The 19,060-nt window shown below is 43.3% G+C and overlaps 1 protein-coding gene across 2 annotated transcripts in view; it reads right to left on the bottom strand.

Annotated features, from left to right (window-relative positions):
* The window catches only part of DNAH5 (dynein axonemal heavy chain 5), a gene marked incomplete at its 5' end in the record, with an annotated part of 169,661 nt that overhangs the window by 38,212 nt on the left and 112,389 nt on the right, over positions 1–19,060 (bottom strand). For both annotated transcript variants that reach the window (XM_081919101.1, XM_081919100.1), the window contains 11 exons: positions 1,162–1,478; positions 4,550–4,685; positions 5,485–5,622; positions 7,671–7,850; positions 9,714–9,917; positions 10,093–10,269; positions 10,482–10,596; positions 11,143–11,374; positions 14,371–14,638; positions 16,660–16,813; positions 18,444–18,574. In XM_081919101.1, coding sequence (XP_081775227.1) covers positions 1,162–1,478; positions 4,550–4,685; positions 5,485–5,622; positions 7,671–7,850; positions 9,714–9,917; positions 10,093–10,269; positions 10,482–10,596; positions 11,143–11,374; positions 14,371–14,638; positions 16,660–16,813; positions 18,444–18,574 — 2,052 coding nt within the window. The remainder of the gene's footprint in view (positions 1–1,161; positions 1,479–4,549; positions 4,686–5,484; positions 5,623–7,670; positions 7,851–9,713; positions 9,918–10,092; positions 10,270–10,481; positions 10,597–11,142; positions 11,375–14,370; positions 14,639–16,659; positions 16,814–18,443; positions 18,575–19,060) is intronic.

Here is a 19,060-nt window from a genome sequence, read left to right as displayed (position 1 = left end):
TGGTGCTGAGTGGGATCATGCATGGTAGTCTGAAGAAGGGAGCCAATGTCACCCCAAGCCCAGTTCAAAGTGTTGGTGCTGTCCTTCAAAGCCCTAAACAGCTTCAGACCCACCACCGTCATTCAGCCCAGACACTGAGGTCCAGCTCCGGGGGCCTTCTGGCAGTTCCCTCACTTTGAGAAGTGAGGTTACAAGGAACCAGGCAGAGGGCCTCCTCAGTAGTCACATCCTCCCTGTAGAATGCCCTCCCATCAGATGTCAAGGAAACAAGTAACTATAAAACCTTTAGAAGACAGCTGAAGACAGGGAAGTTTTAAATGTTTGATATTATGTTTTTGTATATGCTGGAAGCCACCCAGAGTGCCTGGGGCAACCCAGTCAGATGGGTGTGGTACAATTATATTATTATTATTATTATTATTATTATTATTATTATTATTATTATTATTATTTTGTGAGGCACTCTGCTTCATACTGTATCTAAGTTATGTACAGAAAGGGAGTTAGTCTTTGTGTTGTTTGCCCATTCCTTGTGATTATGTTTGTACAGGGGGATGGAAATGGTTGATGTAGATTGACCAATGAGAAAGCTCAGAGGCGGAGCCTACCTGGTTTTGAGGCTCAGCCCAGGGGCTTTACCATTGGGAGATAGAGGAGTCAGAGCCAGACAGAGCCCGTAAAAGGCAAACATAGCGGTTGTGACAGCTAGAGTGAGAGACAGGGATAGAACTGAGAGAGAGTGTGACAGTGAGATAGTGCCACGTCTAGTTAAGGGTGCGCGTTTGAGAAACCATTCTGAATATATTTAAAACCTGCTTGTTCTTCAATAAACTTTAATCTTCGTTGTTGACTTTACAGCCTGACTGAGACTCAGTATTTCACCAGAAGAAACCTGGTTGGTGGCAGCGGAAGAATAAAGCAGTAGTGTACAGGTCAATAGTCTGTGAAATGACCGGGAGCTCTGTACGAACGCCACAGTCTTCTATCCCAATATTGATTATTTACAAAATGCACCCAAATTCATTTTTAGTACCCATACATTCTTTATTAAAAAGTTATTTTGGAATATGTGATGTATGCTACGGGTCGCATTTTCATCGCTGCTGACTAAAATGCCTTTTTTAATGAGCAGGAATATAAGCAAAATGGAATCTGGTTTACCTGAAGTTCATTCCTGGTTTCCTTGTTTTTAATCCAGATCTTGCCTTGAGTCTGCGGGTCAATCAACAAAGGATAACGAGCTGCTTTTGTGACTATGATACCGTTTTGTATAGACAGGTCGTCATTTGGCAACCCTTGAAGGTTCCATTCGCTGACTGTGGGGGCATCTATCAACATCTCTGTGAGATTCAGATTGTTTCCAAATGGGATTTTCCTGGTTTTCATTTCTTTTTGCCAACCGGTTAACAACAGATTTCGGAACTCTTGGTTAAAAGGACCGGAATAGGACAGAAAGGCCGTGGCAAGCAGCACATCTCCTAAATTAATACACACAGAGAGAGATCACATTTGATAAATGCTGAAGGAGCAATATCAAAGCGCTGTTGAGCAAATTGCATGTGCTGGCAGTGAATACAAACACAAATATCTCTAAGAAGCGAGAAGCAAAAAAACTAAGATTTAATGGGCCTCTCTCACTCAATTTATGTGAATATCTGATCACTGTTCATGCAGAACAGAAAGCACATAAGAGGCATTTGTAATGAGAATAAGCATTATGGCCAGTACAGATGTTAGATTCTCATTGCAAACATGCTCTCAGAATACAGAAACAAGAGCAGCTTTAAGCCTAATGTGTTAGAATGTTGGATCCAGAATTTTCATGAGCGGAAAAAAGACAGGAGCTAGTTTTTGCAGACGCCCCTGGAAAGCTGTTCTGAAAGGTTGAAGGACCCTCTGAAATATGAGTGTGGGAGGTTGGTGTGTGTGTGTGTGTGTGTGTGTGTGTGTGTGTGTGTGTGGCAGTCTCACAAATTTGCACTTTCTGAAGCAATAGAAGAACAGGCGTCTTTCAAAATTCACACATATCTGAATTTTGCAATGCAATTTCCCAGCCAAAAAATAGTGACAAAAATACCTATGAACGGGGAAAGTGTGTATAAAAATTAAATACATAGGTGAAAATAACATATAAAAATGCATTACATTAGGAAAATCTGCTTGCAAAAATCACAGAATCATTGTAGAGTTGGAAAGGACCTCATCTGAACTGAAGCTTGCATGACAGATGGTCATCCAGCCTCTACTTAAAAACCTTCAAGGAAGTAGAGTCCAGTACAGTAGTACCTCGAGTTATATACACTTCAGGTTACATACGCTTCAGGTTACAGACTCCGCTAACCCAGAAATAGTACTTCGGGTTAAGAACTTTGCTTCAGGATGAGAACTTTGCTTCAGGATGAGAACAGAAATCGTGCTCCGGTGGCACGGCAGCAGCAGGAGGCCCCATTAGCTAAAGTGGTGCTTCAGGTTAAGAACAGTTTCAGGTTAAGAACAGACCTCTGGAACAAATTAAGTACTTAACCGGAGGTACAACTGTAATGGGAACATTCATCCAAACAGGCCACAAAAATGTGCTTATTCGGAGAAATTCACACCAAAATGCTGATGAATTTTCATGAGCCCTCCCCCAGCAAATTGCTGCGAAATTCTGAAGAACTGAATTTAATATTTGGAAGAACTGAATTTAATATTGGAAAAGTGAGAAATGAAGAACCAAAATTGGCAGGTCTTTCCATCCCTAACTGCCGCCTATGGGAGTGGGTCAACACTGATGAACTGTTGCTCTCCCATCGCTGCCAGTCACAGCTTATCCAAAAGAAGTATGCCTTCAAAAATTAAAATAAAACAGTGCATTCAGAAGACTGGCCGCATTAGCCTGTTTGTTGTTTGTATTACTGAGTCCTGTGACACTTAAGAGGGCTACGAAATGTATTGTGATGTGATCTTTCATACGCTCAAGCAAACTTGAACATAAGTTGGATAAAGGCAGCTTTAGGCTATCAGAGCTCTCGTCTATTCAAGGTTATCGCAAAGCTCTCAATTGCTTTTAACCAAGGCATTGAAAATGTCCCCAGCTAGACAATAACACAAGTTCTTGCAGTCTGCAGTTGATGAAACATAGCCATTGCGACTGACAATTTTACACAGGGCTGAAATGGCAGTGCATTCACCACATATGGTGGACGTGCAAGATGACAAAAGCATTCTGGGAAATGATTTATAGTGAGTTGGGTGGAATGTTTAAAACTACTTTTGTCCAAAAACCAGAAGCCCTTTTTTATTAGGAATTCTAGGTCCAGAAATACTAAAGGAGGAAAAGAGACTGTTTATGTACTCTGCGACAGTTGCGCGGATGCTCCTTGCCCAAAGATGGAAGGAAGATAAAGTACCTACAAGAGAAGATTGGCTGCTAAAGAAGATGGACTGTGCCAAAATGGCAAAAAGGACTGGGAAGATCAGAGATCAAGAAGAGAACAAATTTAACGAAGAATGGGGAAAATTTGTAAGTTGCTTAAAAGAACATTGTAAACAATTAAAAACATTGGCAGGATCCTAAAAAAAAACACTTGCAATACAGCTAGAACTATGGTGAGAATTAAGTATTAAGGAAATTTGGAGAACGTTATAAGATGCAGTTGGAAAAGAATAACGATGGAAACCATGGAATGGTGGAGGGAAGCCCGGGGATTCAGAGAATCCTATGTGTCTATTTATTGTGGGACACGGGTGGCACTGTGGGTTAAACCACAGAGCCTAGGACTTGCCGATCAGAAAGTCAGCGGTTCGAATCCCCGCGACGGGGATTCAGTTTGAAGGCACATCAAAGTGCAAGTAGATAAATAGATACCACTCCGGCGGGAAGGTAAACGGCATTTCCGTGCGCTGCTCTGGTTCACCAGAAGCAACTTAGTCATGCTGCTCACATGACCCGGAAGCTGTACGCCGGCTCCCTCGGCCAATAAAGCAAGATGAGCACTGCAACCCCAGAGTCAGTCACGACTGGACCTAATGGTCAGGGGTCCCTTTACCTTTATCTTTTTATGTGTCTATCAGGCAAATCCAACTCCCAAGAGACTGTGATCTACTTCCAGTATAAAACAAACTGGCAGTGATCTACCCATTGCCATTGAAGGGGGGGGGGGAGACCAGAGTTACTGAGCTTTAAGGCAGAAGTTGTTGAGCTTTCTTGGGTGGGGGGAGCCAGAGCTGCTGAGCTTTTTTGCAGGGGAAAGCCAAAAGTAGCTCACATGTCATATCTCATCAGCTAATGACAACAAACAACCACCCATTTGACACAACGGAGGAACACAGAAAGGGTGGCGGGGGGGGGGCGAGACTTTCATTCTTTCTTTTTTTTTTACATCCAGCGATCAAAGGGATCCCACGATCGACCACGATCGACTGCCAGCATCCAGGGTCATCTACCTGTCGATGGCGGTCGACCGGTTGGACATCCCTGGTGTATATGATTTATTTGTGATAATATTTGTTAAAGGCAAAAATATTTCAAAACCAGAGAAAAGAAATGGCACTGCATTCGCCTTACCCACAAGCCTCTTCGTTTGCGCAGCAAATTCTTTACTTTGATCAGTCCATCTCTCCTTCTCTCCGGCTAGCCCGCTAATAAGACTAGAGGCCGTCTGCATTTTGTGCCTGCAGCGTTCTGCGTCCTCAAGCAACGTCTGCCCAAAGCAAATACATTAGCATACCTAAGTAGAGGAAACAGCTTGACCCAAATGCCATCTGCAACAGTTTTATGGCACATGGTGTTTTGTAGATGATGCACTTCCCACTGATATAAGCAGCCTATAGTTCGCACCTATTTATACATTCCATTTACATATCACCTTGATCTTCCATGGATCTCAAGGTGGGGTACAGGGTTTTCCTCCTCCCCATGAAGTACTTCACCCTGTGAAGTAGGTTAGGCTAAGAGATGGTGACTGGCCCAGCGAGCTTCACAGCTGAGTGGGGATTTGAACCCTGCTCTCCCCAGGTCATAGTCCAACACTCTAACCATTACACCACACTGGCTCTCTCTGCATCGGGATTTACTTCCTGCAGATACTTGGGATGCAGAATTTCATTGCCATTGGAGTTCTAGCAAAAGAAGAGAGATTCTAGCCACAGTACTTTGAATCTGGACTGCACACAAGGATGGGCACTTGCCTGGGTGCCCAGATTATTTATTTATTTATTTATTTATTTATTTATTTATTTATTTATTTATTTATAGCATTTTTATTGCACTCTTCAGTCAAATATGCTCTCAGGAGTGCCTTATAGATTTTATAAAATCTATAAAAACAAGATGGTATGCCTGGAACCGCAGAAAGAGGGGGAAGGAAGTCAAGTTCTGAAATGTCAAAATGATTGTAAAATTAGTGAAATGTATAAAATTAGTGAAATGTATAAACTTGAAATATATAATAAAAATAAATGCTTGTCTCTGTGAAACGCTTCCCGGGCAGAGTGACATACCTGTTTCTCTCTCATCGCCTTCTCATACTCAGCCTGCACAATATCTAGCTCAGTTTGTTTGGCGTCCAACTCGGCTTGAGCTTTTTGGAGATCCAACATGGCGGTGGCCAGACGGTTCTCTTGTACTGCCAGGTTAGCCTAGAATACACCCGTTTACAGAGAACAACTGTCATAAATTGCTAAGCACTTACCAAAAAGATAGATAGAGATAGAGATAGAGATGATAGAGATAGAGATAGAGATAGAGATAGAGATAGAGATAGAGATAGAGATAGAGAGAGAGAGAGATAGAGATAGAGATAGAGATAGAGATAGAGATAGAGATAGAGATAGAGATAGAGATAGAGATAGAGATAGAGATAGATAGAGATGAGAGAGAGAGAGAGAGAGAGAGAGAGAGAGAGAGAGAGAGAGAGAGAGAGAGAGAGAGATACAGATACAGATACAGATACAGATATAGATATGAAAAACAGGCAAAGCTCTTTTTAAAAAAAGCATAAAACTGACTGTGTGTGGTAAGTGTAGCCATTGATAAATGAATGTTTAATGGAGTGGTAATAAATTTGATGCAGTATTACAGTATTAATGATCCTGAAAGACCACACTGTTTTGAAAAGAGACTGTAAGCAGACCTACACATATAACGGATTGCAGGAGACAGATTTTTCATTCTTCCCTGTGGAATAAGTGCAACAAACAACTCCTTACGAATCAAAGTGCAGCACATCAGGAAGGCTCCATCCAAACCAGGCTTCCTCAAACTCGGCCCGCCAGCTGTTTTGGGACTACAACTCCCATCATCCCTAGCTAACAGTACCAGTGGTCAGGGATGATGGGAACTGTAGTCCCAAAACAGCTGGAGGGCTGAGTTTAGCGATGCCTGATCCGAACATTCTCTCTCCTGTGCTAGTTTCTAGTTTTTGCAAAGAGGGTTTGCTTTAAAAAATATATGTGTAGAGGAACATTTAAAAAATTGCAATCCTTCCCAAAGTCTAAGAATACCCTTCAGCCTCATCCAGAGGCTCCAATTGGTAGAAAATGCTTTGGCTAGGCTGTTGAGAGAAATAGACCCTCACCAGCACGCAACTCTGGTGCTCAGAAACTTGCATTACCAGCCCATGTTCAGCGTAGCATTAGTAATTTGTAGAAGCATAATAATTTGGTCCTGGATACGTCAGGAACTGCCCAATCCTTTATATCTCTAATTAATCACTGAGGTTCTGAGGAGATTCAATGTTTGGTGGTCCGTTCGTCTCCCCCATGGCGCAGATGAACAGCTCATATCCACAAGGAGCTGTGTGTGCTCATTACTGTGGACCCAATCCTGCTGAACTCCCTTCCAGTTGAGGTCAGACAGCCCCTCCTTGCCCCCCGCCCCTTGAACGTCCGGTGCTTACTGATGACTTTTTGTTATTCCAGCAGGCTTTTTAAGTGAATTCTGATTTTATGCTTTAAACTTGCTTTTAACCTCCTTGCATCAGGTCTCGTGTACCCCGTTTAGAGGCGACTGTGATTAAGAGGTGTACAAATTGGGGGGCAGGGAGTGGCACAGTTCTTTCTGCAACCCTAGGACTCATGTAAGTAAAGGTCAAGGGAACCCTGACCATTAGGTCCAGTCGTGGCCGACTCTGGGGTTGCGGTGCTCATCTCGCTTTATTGGCTGAAGGAGCCGGCGTACAGCTTCCGGGTCATGTGGCAGCTTCCGGGTCATGTGGCGAACCAGAGCAGCGCACGGAAACGCCGTTTACCTTCCCACCGGAACGGTACCTATTTATCTACTTGCACTGGCATGCTTTCAAACTGCTAGGTTGGCAGGAGCAGGGACCGAGCAACAGGAGCTCTCCTCGTCAAGACTCATGTACATCTACCCGAAAAGGAAGGAAGGAAGGAAGGAAGGAAGGAAGGAAGGAAGGAAGGAAGGAAGGAAGGAAGGGAGGGAGGGAGGGAGGGAGGGAGGGAGGGAGGGAGGGAGGGAGGGGAAGGAAGGAAGGAAGGAAGGAAGGAAGGAAGGAAGGAAGGAAGGAAGGAAGGAAGGAAGGAAGGAAGGAAGGAAGGAAGGAGAAAGAAAGACTCTCAGAAGATCAGGACAAATAATCAGCTTCTTGCACTTCATGTCCCAAGACCATATGCATCAGGTGATTTAGTTTCACTCCAGTTTCAGCTTTGCCCTGTTTATTTGCGCTTACCTTTAAAGGCAGAACTTCCTTGTTGATCGCAAAGAAAGCAGCCATCGCTTTGGTCCATGAGCAAATGCCAGCCACGTTTCCACATACCCTCCTAGCTGTCTCAATATTGTAGTCTGACATTTCAAAGTAAGGGCTCAAGAGCTCCACTACTTCTTCGTTTATTGTATCTTTCGGAAATTGCTAGAGATATCATGGAAAAGATAATTTAGCTCCATTGACTCGTCCAAAATGAAACTTCCTTTCACCATCCTAAATTAATCTCTATGCACGCTCACACTAAGAAAGGCAAACAGTAACAGGGATGCAAACCTATTGATTTTAGAACAGTATCTCAAGGGTCACTAAAGCCTATTTTAAAAGCTGCACCAAATATGCCTCAATCATCATATTACCATCTTGTGAAACTGTTTTGCTAAATAGGCTCTCCCCCTGCGTACTTTTATTTAAATTCTACGTACCGTCAATAACATATCCTCCTTAAGGTCATACTTTTGTAATTGCTGGGAGGAGAAATCCTGATTTAGCAATCACTAAGTTCATCACTTATTTAAGTGGGATGTAGATGGTGATTTGAATAATCCTATAAATACCTACACACAAGAGTGTTGCTACTTCTAAATCAGTCCTAGGTCCTGTTTTTCTCCTGCCAAACCTCCATTGAATTACTCTGGGTGATGCCTTCGTATCTCCTTTCTTCCCTAGCAAGTCCATGCTGTTCTTGTAAACACAGTTTTCCATTTCGGCCAAGTGTCTAATTGGCCTCCTGAATCATCCTAAGGCTGTTTCCTTTTATTGCACTTGCAATACAATCACTCCTGTTCTGCATTGCATCTTATGTTCTTGAATTTTACACCTTTGTAATCTGAATTTTACACCTTGTTTTATGTCAACGCAAGCTACTAGTTCGGTAACATTGCTGTCTGCGTTAATAAAACCTGGGCTATTTAATTTTCCACATATACGGTCTTCAGGGGAATTCCTATTTAATAAACCGTGGCAAGTCCTGGAACCGGGGATTGTTTGTTTTCATGAATTTTAATCAGTTTTTAACAGTACTCCTGGGGTAATTAATTGGGGGCAAAATCCTCCGCGCATTTACTGGGAATGCAACAGTCCTTTCACATGAGATAGTGGCATGCTAAAGTGGGCACATGTATGCATAAAATTCCACGTTGCTAACACACATACACCTCAGTGCTGAGGGATCTCTATGGTTGGAAACAATCAAGAGCTGAAAGTGTGCTTCTGATAGTTCCTTGGCAAGAAGAGCTAGCTGACACCATAAATCAGCTGATTGGTGATGGCAGTGAGCCCCTTTGAAATTGTCCATTTGTAGGTGCCCATTTGTCGGTTTGGTTTGTTTTCGAACAGCATCTACCAATGGACATTGCCAGGCTCAATGTAAGTACCAATCAGCTGGCAGCTGATTGGTACTTACATTGAAGTTGTTACCCAACAACATGCAACATCAGGTGATCTACAGATGTGTGGCTGTTTTCTAGACCTGAAAAGCAGATAAAAATGCTTTAAATAGGTTTGGGAGAAGGTACTCTGTTGAGGGACAGATGGGAAATTCTTTGGGAGGCTAGATTTGTCTTCCAGTTGTCTCAAGACAAATCAAATGTAGTATAAACACTGACAACTGGGAAACACTGGCCTGTGAGCGCTCCAGTTGGAGAACAGCCTTTACCAACGGTGTCATGGGCTTTGAAGACACTCAAACTCAGGACGCAAGGGAGAAATGTGCTAAGAGGTAGGCACGCTTGGCAAACCCTCACCGTGATCAACTCCCACCCGGAAACGAATGTCCCCACTGTGGAAGGACGTGTGGATCCAGAATTGGCCTCCACAGTCACTTACGGACTCATTGTTAAAACTGTGTTTATGGAAGACAATCTTATTCGGCTACAAGTGATCACCAAAGAAGAAAAAGAAAATATACAGTGTTTGGGCTTCAAAAATTCGCTGAATATATTTTGTTCTGATGCATCAGGCCCACAAGCACTGTCTCGGGTTCTGATCGCATCAAGGCTTTTGACACACCTGCAGGTTCTGTAAGAAGTTCCCTGCTGTCATCAGCTTCAAGGACTCCTGCCAGGAGGGAAAGGTGCAGTTTTTCTCCTGGTCAATTTTGACAGCGTTTACCCTCCTCTGGAACAGCAGCAACACACAATCCATGATGCGCATGATAAGATGAGGTGGTCGACCCAAAGTGCGGACAGTGGCAATGTCTGCAGGCTTGATAGTCTGGGGTATTGAAAACAGCACAGAATTAGGAGGTGCAGTTTGACATCTGAACCATCTATCATTGAATCCTCACCGACAGATCTTTTCCTGACAAGTGAAGGTTTATCTTCAAGTCTTGTGTAAGGCATCCATTTTATCACAAATAGCTAACACTTTCCACTTGTCCTGCACTAACCTGCAAAGCAGCCTCGGCCTCTTCTAAGGCAGGCTTGGCAGCCTCTAGTTTTTCCTCAGCGATACCCTTGTCTGCCGAAATGTTGTCGACAATAACCTGGGCTTTGTCTTTCACTTTCTGTACTTCCGCCTTCACCTTTTCAGCAGCCTGCGCTTTTACAGTGACTTCTTTTAACACCTATTGAGGAAACCAAACGACAACAGAAAGAAAGCAAATGTAAGAGATCTTTGCTATTACAATAGAAATGTTTCCTGGGCAAAATATTTAATTTTCTTTAAGGGTTTTTCTTTTCATTTCATTTTTCAATAAACAAGCAACAAGATCCCCATGACTCCTCTTCGTAGGGGCCTTTCTTTCTGCTAAAGCATGAAAATCAAAGCTGGCCTTACCATATCGGCTTTTTCATTGGCAACCTGCAGCTCTTTCTCTTTGGCTTCCAGCTCTTTGCTCAGAGCAGCTACTGATTCAGAGGCCTCTTTCAGCTTCTCTAGTCCAGTATTCATCCTGTATTTTAACGTACATCAAATAAAAACAAACACAAAAATTCCAGCTGGATCAAAGTCCCCAAAAGGCGCAAGTATCTTTCAAACCTGGCTTAGGTGAACTGATCAGAAGTCAAATTTCACAGTTTTGATCCTGAAAACAAAGTATTTATAATATATATTTTTTCAACTAATGCATCTGTTAGCAGCTCACCAGGGGGTGGGGGGGCAGAGCCACAAACCACCTTTTTTTGACAATGTACAGCATCACTCACCAATTCACCACCATCACCATTAACACACATTAACACTGCAACATATAGCAACTGTGGCCGAACGTAACTATTATTGACATTTACAATATTTCATCTAGAAGGCAGCCAGGGCAATGCACAGTCAGTCAAACCATGTACACTCTTAGCTACATTTCACCTGACTCTCTGGTTTGGCCCCGAATGTGAGAATTCAGAGTAGTCCAACGAGAAGTCATACTGAGAATACTGGCTAACGTGTAAAAATATTTAGAGAAGAGTAAATGAAGGGGGAAATATTGAAGCAAACCCTTCACCTGTTGGCCAACGTTTGCACTTCAGCATGTTTCTCCTTGTATATCGCTTTATACCCCTGAATAAAAGACAGATAAGATTTGGGGGTCACGTGTGTAGACCGACGGTATCTCTGGAAGTAGTCAACACACTTCTCGGCAACTCCATCCTGGAAGGAGCCCATGCACTGCACCATCTCACTTTTGATCTCGTCGGTGCAGTCAACTTCGTAGGAGGACAAGAAATGTTCAGACACTGGAAGGGGAAAGGAAAAGAGTTTCCTTCGTTTATGTACAGAAGAAACCTCAGAGATGTGGAACGTTTTTGAGCCACATTCACTTCCGGGCAGACATTTAGGGTCAGATTCTCGCAAGGGGTGGGACCAAAGGCAAAAGTGGGTAGAGCAACAAAGGTTAACGTTACCTTTGGACCGTAGGCCAGCTTGTAAAGCCACTCTCATTCCCCTCTGAATCCCACATCTTAATAAGCAAGAAGCATTATCGGAGTTCAAGAAAACATTCCAGGCACCCAAAAAACACTCAGAGTGAGGAAACAGTGGGGAGTGGCTTGGAGAAAGTTCAAAGGGCCAAGTGTTGATGATGAAGAAGAACAAGAAGAAGAAGAGGAGGAGGAGGAGGAGGAGTTTGGATTTGATATCACGCTTTATCACTACCCTAAGGAGTCTCAAAGCAGCTAACAATCTCCTTTCCCTTCCTCCCCCACAACAAACACTCTGTGAGGTGAGTGAGGCTGAGAGACTTCAGAGAAGTGTGACTGGCCCAAGGTCACCCAGCAGCTGCATATGGAGGAGCGGGGAAGCGAGTCCACTGCTCTTAACCACTACACCACACTGGCTCTCTTACCCCTGATTTATAGGTTTAATGCTACAGAGAAATTGCCTCAGGGGCTTCCCCCTTAATTTCACTTCAGCCACCATTGAGCTCACTCCAGAAATGAACTGTGAAGAAAACATGTATAACCAAACCAACTCCTCCTCTTCCTCCAACCTGGACAATCCTGAAAGTTATCCTAGATTGATCCCTTACATCCCTACTCTCTTGGATCTCTCCTCTCCTTGTCAACTGCCATTCCCGGCCTCACGAGAGCTGGGCCCAACAGGCAAGCCTCTGTTTCTTCACAAGGCATACTTTTGCTCAGGCACTACAATGCATTTCTGATTTCCCACCAGCAGTAATTCATGGATACGATATACGTGCAGTTTTGCAACATCAATAATTTTAACCCAATGACAGCCATGCCACTCCAAATAACTGAACAGTGTGCCCACAGAAATCACATTTTTTAATTGCTGCACTTGTTTGGGCAATGCTTGTTTCTTGGTTTTTTCAATTTTATAAGTTCTTATTTCTGGCTTTTTAAAATTTGCATGTCACAGGGCTCTCTGGTTATCCTCCCAGAAGTGAAATCATCTTAGCGCTTATCTCTTTTCACTGCTGGGTAATCCTCTTTTTGTAATTATTGGATAGTTATGCTGGTATTCTTGTCTTGATGGGATTAGGAATCCCTGTGCTGAGAGAACAGGTAAGTGGGCCTCATTATTTCTGGCATTTGCATTTCTCACATCAAGGCACTTGTTTTAAGAAAGAAACTAAAATGTGCCATAGGTTTTATAGATGCTCTCTCATTCACTAACATGCAGACTGCCCTCTCACATTTTAATATATAATAATATTTATTTATTTATACATACATACATGCATGCATACATACATACCCCACCCATCTGGGCAGCTTCCAGCAAAATATTAAAATACAATAATTCATCAAATATTAAAAGCTTCCATAACAGGGCTGACTTCAGATGTCTTCTAAAAGTCAGATAGTTGTTTATTTCCTTGACATGGGAGGGCGCTCCACAGGGCAGGCGCCACTACTGAGAAGGTCCTCTGCCTGGTTCCCTGTAACCTCACTTCTCACAGTGAGGGAACTGCCAGAAGGCCCTTGGAGCTGGACCTAAGTGTCTGGGCTGAATGATTGGGGTGGAGACACTCCTTCAGGTATACTGGGCTGAGGCCATTTAGGGCAGAGGTCAGCAACTGTTTTCAGCCATGGGCCAGTCCACCGCCCACCAGACCATGTGGTGGGCTGGACTATATTTTGAAGAAAAAAATGAACGAATTCCTATGCCCTACAAATAACTCAGAGATGCATTTGAAATAAAAGGACACATTCTACTCATGTAAAAACAAGCTGACCATCTGCGAGCCGAATTGAGAAGGTGATTGGGCCGCATCCGTCCCACGGCTTAGGTTGCCTACCCCTGATTTAGGGCTTTAAAGGTCAGCACCAACACTTTGAATTGTGCCCGGAAACCTACTGGGATACGTAAATAAAATATTAAAGGCAGGAGTTTATGCAGGATTACTTAGAGGATTCTTAGAAAAGGTGTTTTAAGGACACATTGAATCATCCCAAACATTTCCAGAACCTAGTGAGCTATGTAAAAATATCAACTTTTAAATATATCGTTCAGATGGATTTGAGGACAAATGCTGACATAATCAACTTTTTATATGCAATGAGAGGAGTTCCTTGGTACCCTATCAAATTCTGGCACGATTCTTCAAAAATTATGCCACGAAGGAGGTTCCAACCTCATTTCCAGGAGGAGAACCAGATCCAAAGTGAGTTCAATTTGCTACAGGCACAATCCTTCTACTGCTGAAGCCATTACCTATCATCTATTGCAGAGATGGGACGCGGGTGGCGCTGTGGGTTAAACCACAAAGCCTAGGACTTGCCAATCAGAAGGTCGGCAGTTCAAATCCCTGAGACAGGGTGAGCTTCCGTTGTTCGGTCCCTGCTCCTGCCAACCTAGCAGTTCGAAAGCACGTCAAAGTGCAAGTAGATAAAGAGGTAGCGCTCCAGCGGGAAGGTAAACGGCGTTTCCGTGAGCTGCTCTGGTTCGCCAGAAGCGGCTTAGTCATGCTGGCCACATGACTCGGAAGCTGTATGCTGGCTCCCTTGGCCAATAAAGCGAGATGAGCGCCGCAACCCTAGAGTCGGTCACGACTGGACCTAATGGTCAGGGGTCCCTTTACCCATTGCAGAGATGGCGAACCTGCAGCCCTCTGGACATTTTGGACTATAGCTCCCATCATCCCTGACCATTAGCCATGCTTTCTGGGGCTGACGGGAGTTGGACTCCAACATTGGGAGTTTGCTCATCCTCTGATCCATTGCATCTGATCTACAGCAAATCGGCTACAACATAGATCATTAAGACTCACCTGCAACCAGAGCATCTTTCGGCCAGCGGCTGAACCAGTCTATAGTGCAACCAGAAATCAGCGCAGGGAACTTCAGAGCTCGGTTCCGGAATTTTTCACCCACTGGCGAAAAGCAAAGAACTACGTGCAGGTTCTGACGCACGCGAGTCATGAAATAATCATACAAGTTCTCATTGGTCGGAGGCCGGCGTGGGTGCTCCTTCTTCATAACAGGTATGAGATCACCAGTGATTTCATCTATTTCATCACGGGCAAACAAGTTGGAAACCTTAGGGTGAAAATATATTTTTTTAATACTGATGTATTTCAATTACAGCCAACTACTAGAAAATTGTGGAACTTTCAGTTGATTATGCATCTGATTTTTAACCTATCAGTAATTAATTCATATATTGCCCAAAAAAATCAACAGAGGTGTCTTTTTGAGATACTGGAGACAGAGTACTAATAGCTGGAACACCACCTTTAATTTTATTTTTCACTTGCTGTTATTTCAACGCACTAACAGCTCACGACCACCACATATGGTAAAAGGTACCTTCTTTTTCTTTACTTTCCAAAAGGTATTTGTACTTGTTTTATACATTTTCGCTAACTCACTAGGAGTCAAATACCACCGGTACATCATTTTCCTATAGTTTTCATTCAGCGTCCAACATGCCGAAAAATTCAAGTCTGTTTTCCATAACCTTTCCCAATCTGAAAGCCGAATATTATGCCCCAAATCCCTTGCCTAGTGTATAATTACAGATTTAACCTGTTCATCTTTTCTATACCAGATTAATCATCTGATTTTTCAACTGATCAGTAATTAATTCATATATTGCCCCCCAAAAATCAACAGTCTTTTTGAGATACTGGAGACAGAGTACTAATGGTTAGAATGCCACCTTTAATTTTATTTTCCACTTGCTGTTATTTCGACACACTAACAGATCAGCTGGTGAGATCATGGTGCTGATAATGTCAAGGTTGCAGGTCCCTATGCATGAAAGCTGCACATTCCTGCATTTCATGGGCTTGGACTAGATGATTCTCAGAGTCCATTTCCAACTCTACAGTTCTAGGATTCTAGGAACCAAAATATCATCAACAAACAAATGTGTGTGTCTCTAATAAGAATTCCCACCAATTAGGATTTGCTCCCACTGATTAAAACTGCATCCCCCTAATTAACTGCCTAAAGCTTTACAGCTTTGCACTTTTACTCAGAAGTAGGTTCCATTGTGCTCAGCAGAGATGATTTCCTCGTATGTGTACTTATAAATGCTTCTTAATGGGTAAATCTGCCATCAAAGCATCTTCCCTAACTTTAAGCAAAGCATCTAATCCCACTATCATTCGGAAGCATTCCCTCTGCAAGTCCCTCTCTTGGCTGTTTGGTCACCAAGGGCAGAAGGAAGGAGCAACGAACGAAAAAGGAGCAGGGGTGTGTGGTGTTGGGGAAGAATATCGTACTCCCTAGCCAGAATTAAGATTGCCGGAAGAAATATCAACAACCTCAGATATGCAGATGACACAACATTGATGGCAGAAAGTGAGGAGGAATTAAAGAAACTTTTAATGAGGATGAAAGAGGAGAGCGCAAAATATGGTCTGAAGCACAACATCAAAAAAACGAAGATCGTGGCCACTGGTCCCATCACCTCCTGGTAAATAGAAGGGGAAGAAATGGAGGCAGTGAGAGATTTTACTTTCTTGGGCTCCATGATCACTGCAGTCACGAACAGCAGTCACGAAAGAAGCCTGCTTCTTGGGAGGAAAGCAATGACAAACCTAGACAGCATCTTAAAAAGCAGATATATCAGCTTGCCAACAAAGGTCCGTATAGTTAAAGCCATGGTTTTCCCAGTAGTGATGTATGGAAGTGAGAGCTGGACCATAAAGAAGGCTGATCGCCAAAGAATTGATGCTTTTGAATTATGGTGCTGGAGGAGACTCTTGAGAGTCCAATGCACTGCAAGAAGATCAAACCTATCCATTCTGAAGGAAATCAGCCCTGAGTGCTCACTGGAAGGACAGATCCTGAAGCTGAGACTCCAGTACTTTGGCCACCTCATGAGAAGAGAAGACTCCCTGGAACAGACCCTGATGTTGGGAAATATGGAGGGCACAAGGAGAAGGGGACGACAGAGGACAAGATGGTTGGATAGTGTTCTCGAAGCTACCAGAATGAGTTTGAGTAAACTGCGGGAGGAGGTGGAAGACAGAAGTGCCTGGCATGCTCCGGTCCATGGGGACATGAAGAGTCGGACACGACTAAACGACTAAACAACAACAACATCGTACCTCTCCAGAAGACAGGACATTGTTCATGTACTCCAAGAAAGCCTCATCTTTTATCTCATTATCTGTAAAGATGAAGCTGATGCCTTTTCCTTGCTGTCCAGCAGTCCTATACAGATGCTTCAAATCTTCCATTAGGTTGGATGTGTTATAAGACCTTTGGAAAGAGCAAAAACAAGGGCATTGGTAAGCGAAGCTCCCTGGTCCCACCAATGGAAAAATCCATGCAAGGAGAGGAGCCTCCCAGCAAACATGGCTTTTTTTGCCAAGACCTTTTCCTTCAGATTATTCTTCTTTTATTGGCTGTTGTTTTTTTGAGCTACACAATACAATCCTATGCCTCTTCACTTAGTAGTAAGTGCCATTCAGCTCAGTTGAACCTCTTCCTTGGTAAGGATGTGCAGAATCCCAAGTGTGCAGAACAGGCCAAGTGTGTAAAGCTGTGATTTCACAAGTTAAATGCGCATGACTTGTGAGTCAACTGGATTTTCTGTTCCACATCATCACCTGTCAAAATCTAGGTTAGTCATCTTGCTGTCTGCTGCGGACAGTTGAAGGGGAAAGAAGGAATATGCTTCGCTGGAAACGTTTGTCATACGAGTGGGCCTCATGCATGCATACCTCGGCAAACCTTTAGATTCGTTAAGAAACATCACAAACCTTTAAGTTAGAAAAAGGGTGGTATAAAATCACTATCTCTCTCCCTCTCTCTCACTAAATGTGGGGGGGGTTAGAACTTTCTGAGAAAAGAGGTTGGGGCACCTGTCATTTTTCAGATTGATGAACATGAGCCCAGTATGTTTCCGAGCACAATTCAAAGTGTTGGTGCTGACCTTTAAAGTCCTAAATGGCCTCGGTCCAGTATACCTGAAGGAGCGTCTCCACCCCCATCGTTCTGCCCGGACACTGAGGTCCAGCTCTGAGGGCCTTCTGGCGGTTCCCATGCTGCGAGAAGCCAAGTTACAGGGAACCAGGCAGAAGGCCTTCTCGGTAGTGGCGCCCACCCTGTGGAACGCCCTCCCACCAGATGTCAAAGAGAAAAGTAACTACCAAACTTTTAGAAGACATCTGAAGGCAGCCCTGTTTAGGGAAGCTTTTAATGTTTAATAGGTTATTGTATTTTAGTTTTTTGTTACAAGAAGAAGAAGAAGAAGAAGAGTTTGGATTTGATATTCCGCTTTATCACTACCCTAAGGAGTCTCAAAGTGACTAACATTCTTCTTTTCCTTCCTCTCCCACAACAAACACTCTGTGAGGTGAGTGGGGCTGAGAGACTTCAGAGAAGTGTGACTGGCCCAAGGTCACCCAGCAGCTGCATGTGGAGGAGCGGGGAAGCGAACCCGGTTCCCCAGATTACAAGACTACTGCTCTTAACCACTACACCACACTGGCTGGGGAAACCCAGCCAGATGGGCGGGGTATAAATAAATTATTATTATTATTATTATTATTATTATTATTATTATTATTATTATTATTATTATTTTCTTCTCAGAGTTCTTGTTCTTCCAGAAAGATGTTTTAAACATAAGAACTAGCACACAAAGAGTTTTCTTCCCTACTAGTAATTTGTTGTGTATCCTTGTTTTGATTTTTACAAGTTAAAACTTTAGTTGATATCCTGAACAGGCATGGCATCTTTCCTTGCATCAAACTTTTTTTCTTTCTTTTTTTTAAAAAAGGAAGATCTGATCAAGACCTATGCCAGGGAGAACAAGTTCCATATCAGCCAAATGCATTCTCTTTCATTCTAAATGCTCAAACCACAATTTTGTTCAACAACCTACCTTGTTAATGTGATCTGGAACATGTCGTAGCCAGCTATGAACGATGCCAGCTTAGTCAAGCTCTGCTTTCCAGACCCGCCAACTCCGACAAGCAGAGCATTTCCACGAGGAGTGCGAATGACTCGAGAGATCTGCAATACACCACAAGATTGATGGTGAGGTACATAGTTCTAATCACAAGGTACTAATCAGGCTCCTGTGATGGTTTTAGAAGACATCTGAAGGTGGCCCTGTTTAGGGAAGCGTTTAATGTTTAATAGATTATTGTATTTTAATATTTTGTTGGAAGCCGTCCAGAGTGGCTGGGGAAACCCAGCCAGATGGGCGGGATATAAATAAATTATTATTATTATTATTTTCCTGCAATTGCAGATCCCAGAGGCCTTGCCTTGACCCTTAAACCTAATCTCCAGAGCTGTCCAAGACATTTTGCCGCGAAGGACAAGACAGCTCCCCTTCCCTTTCATGAATGGCTTCTGAATTTCAAATTAACACTGGCAATGGGACAGTGTCTTCCATACCTAAGGGCCGCAGACTAGCTTAGATATCATACAGCTCTGCCTCCAATAAGTTTCTACCACCCACCCTCTCACTGCCGGCTCTTCAGACTTCCCCCA

Source organism: Podarcis melisellensis (assembly GCF_964234715.1).
Source record: "Podarcis melisellensis genome assembly, chromosome: 7".
Taxonomy (NCBI): Eukaryota; Metazoa; Chordata; class Lepidosauria; order Squamata; family Lacertidae; genus Podarcis; species Podarcis melisellensis.
Note: the sequence above shows the minus strand (reverse complement) of the source record. Positions and strands in the feature narration are given on the sequence as shown.